Below are 1,965 nucleotides of genomic sequence, written 5' to 3'. Positions count from 1 at the left end.
TTTTTTCTGGAACACAATGTGCACCCAATGCAGGTCCAGAGGATGAAATCTAGTTAACCTGATGATTAATTAATGTTTTTTACCAATACACCTTTCTAGCTGCCCTCTGCTAGATCAAGAATATTACAATCTAAAATCGGTCTCGTTACCCATTTTCATGGTACACAACAGATACTTTTTTAAATACTGTTTAAATGTCTTGTCTCGTAACCCATACACAATAGGGCTAACAAACCTGGGGACAATGTAGATTATGATATAGGAAATAAAAACAACTATTAGAGGCTGTTTAGGGAACCAGCGCACCAGAGCCTGCATTAATGCAGTTGCTATATAGGTTAGCATAGACAACAGAAGCTGAAAGCCGTGGAGCAGGATTGTGTTTCTCGCCTTCTTCGACTCTCGCTTGGCTGATTTAGCTTTGTTAGCAGCAAAAAATATCCTGAAGTATGTGTACATGAAGGTGAGCAAAACACCAATTAGGAAGATTAAATATGAAACCTCTTTCTTTTTTACAATGATTGGATGCCGGAATAAGTTATCTCTCTCACATTGTATTGTGGAATAAAATAACTCCACTGGCTCTGTTGCCAGAATAATAACGATGTCGGACATAGCTGAGACTGCACTCATGGCCCAGATCCAACCTATAGCCACGTATGTTCTTTTGGTGGTGCAGTACTCAGCGTGTTGCAGTGGTAAACAAATAGCAATGTAGCACTCTAGTGCCATGAGAGCTAAATTTATTGGAGTATTGAAGGTGGTGAAGATAGCCAAAGTGATAAGGAAGCAACAGAATGCAACATTAATTTGATAAAAGATATAAGTGAAAACAAATAGACTAATTGAAGAAGTGAGCTGGATCATGTCATTCACCACCAGGTGGATGAACAGGATGTAACGAGGATTCAAATAAAATATCTGAAAGACATGAAACACCTCATCTCACTTTTATTACTTTAATACATATTTTTTTGTGTGTGTTAGCAATATTTAGGTATATTTTTCCAATAATGATAATTAAATAAAAACAACAATAACAATAAATACTGACCTGGTGTTTTCTGAAGGTGTGTATCAGTGTACCGTTAATATAGTTGATGGTAAAGCCGAGAGCCAGAACGATGACATTTTTGGCCACGGCTACACTTGGCGAATCGCGATATTTCAGACTGCTCGACGCATTGAGGGCATAAGATGAGGAATTCATAGAGATGCTTTTTCGGGATCCTTACAAAAGAGTAAAAGTAAGTCACACACATTCATCCATCCAAATAATTGAATTCAGATGTTCCATGGCCACAGGTGTATAAAATCAAGCATCTAGGCATGCCGTCTGCTTCTACCAACATTTGTAAATCAATGGGTTGCTTTCAGGAGCTCAGTAAATTCCAGCTTGGTACCATGATAAGATGCCACCTGTGCAACAAACCCATTGGTGAAATTTCCTCAGTACTAAATATTCCACAATCAACTGTTAGTGGTGTTATAACAAAGTGGAAGTGACTGGGAATAACAGCAACTCAGCCAAAAAGTCATGTAAAATTACAGAGAGGCATCCGGGGGTGCTGAGGTGCTTAGTGAGCGATGCTGAGTGAGCAAAGGTCACTAACCTTCTGCACAGTCGGCTGCTACAGACCTCATGTGGCATTCAGATTAGCTCAAAAACAGTGTGTAGAGAGCTTCATGCAGTGGATTTCTATGACTGAGCAAATAACTGCATCCAAACCTTACACCTTCAAGTGCAATGCGAAGGGTTGGATGCAGTCATGTAAAGCACAACATTCATTTTACTTGAAGCAAAACAATGATCCTAAATACACAGCTAGGAAATGCTCAACTGTTTCAGAGAAAGAAAATAAAAGTTGTAGAGTGGCCCAGCCAGTATCCAACTGAAACTCTGGAAAGAACTCAAGCTCAGAGTACATAGAAGGGGTCACACAACCTTCAGGATTTGAAGACTGT

At 39.3% G+C, this 1,965-nt stretch overlaps 1 protein-coding gene across 1 annotated transcript; it reads right to left on the bottom strand.

Annotated features, from left to right (window-relative positions):
• Positions 1 to 123: 123 nt before the first annotated feature.
• LOC102210021 (olfactory receptor 1M1-like) lies at positions 124 to 1,210 on the bottom strand. Its single transcript, XM_005752845.1, has 2 exons — positions 1,055 to 1,210; positions 124 to 921 (listed from the first exon to the last, which is right to left on the bottom strand). The coding sequence occupies exons 1-2, from the start codon at positions 1,208 to 1,210 to the stop codon at positions 124 to 126; spliced, it is 954 nt and encodes a 317-aa protein (XP_005752902.1).
• Positions 1,211 to 1,965: the final 755 nt, after the last annotated feature.

Source organism: Pundamilia nyererei, unplaced genomic scaffold (genome assembly GCF_000239375.1).
Source record: "Pundamilia nyererei isolate P.nyererei 1_Seehausen unplaced genomic scaffold, PunNye1.0 scaffold00385, whole genome shotgun sequence".
NCBI lineage: Eukaryota > Metazoa > Chordata > Actinopteri > Cichliformes > Cichlidae > Pundamilia > Pundamilia nyererei.
Note: the sequence above shows the minus strand (reverse complement) of the source record. Positions and strands in the feature narration are given on the sequence as shown.

Excerpts from the sequence above, each read along its gene's own strand:
- LOC102210021 (XM_005752845.1), bottom strand. The coding sequence starts at position 1,210 with ATGAATTCCTCATCTTATGCCCTCAATGCGTCGAGCAGTCTGAAATAT. Across the intron at positions 922-1,054 it reads ACACCTTCAGAAAACACCAG|ATATTTTATTTGAATCCTCG; the intron begins GTCAGTATTTAT and ends CATGTCTTTCAG.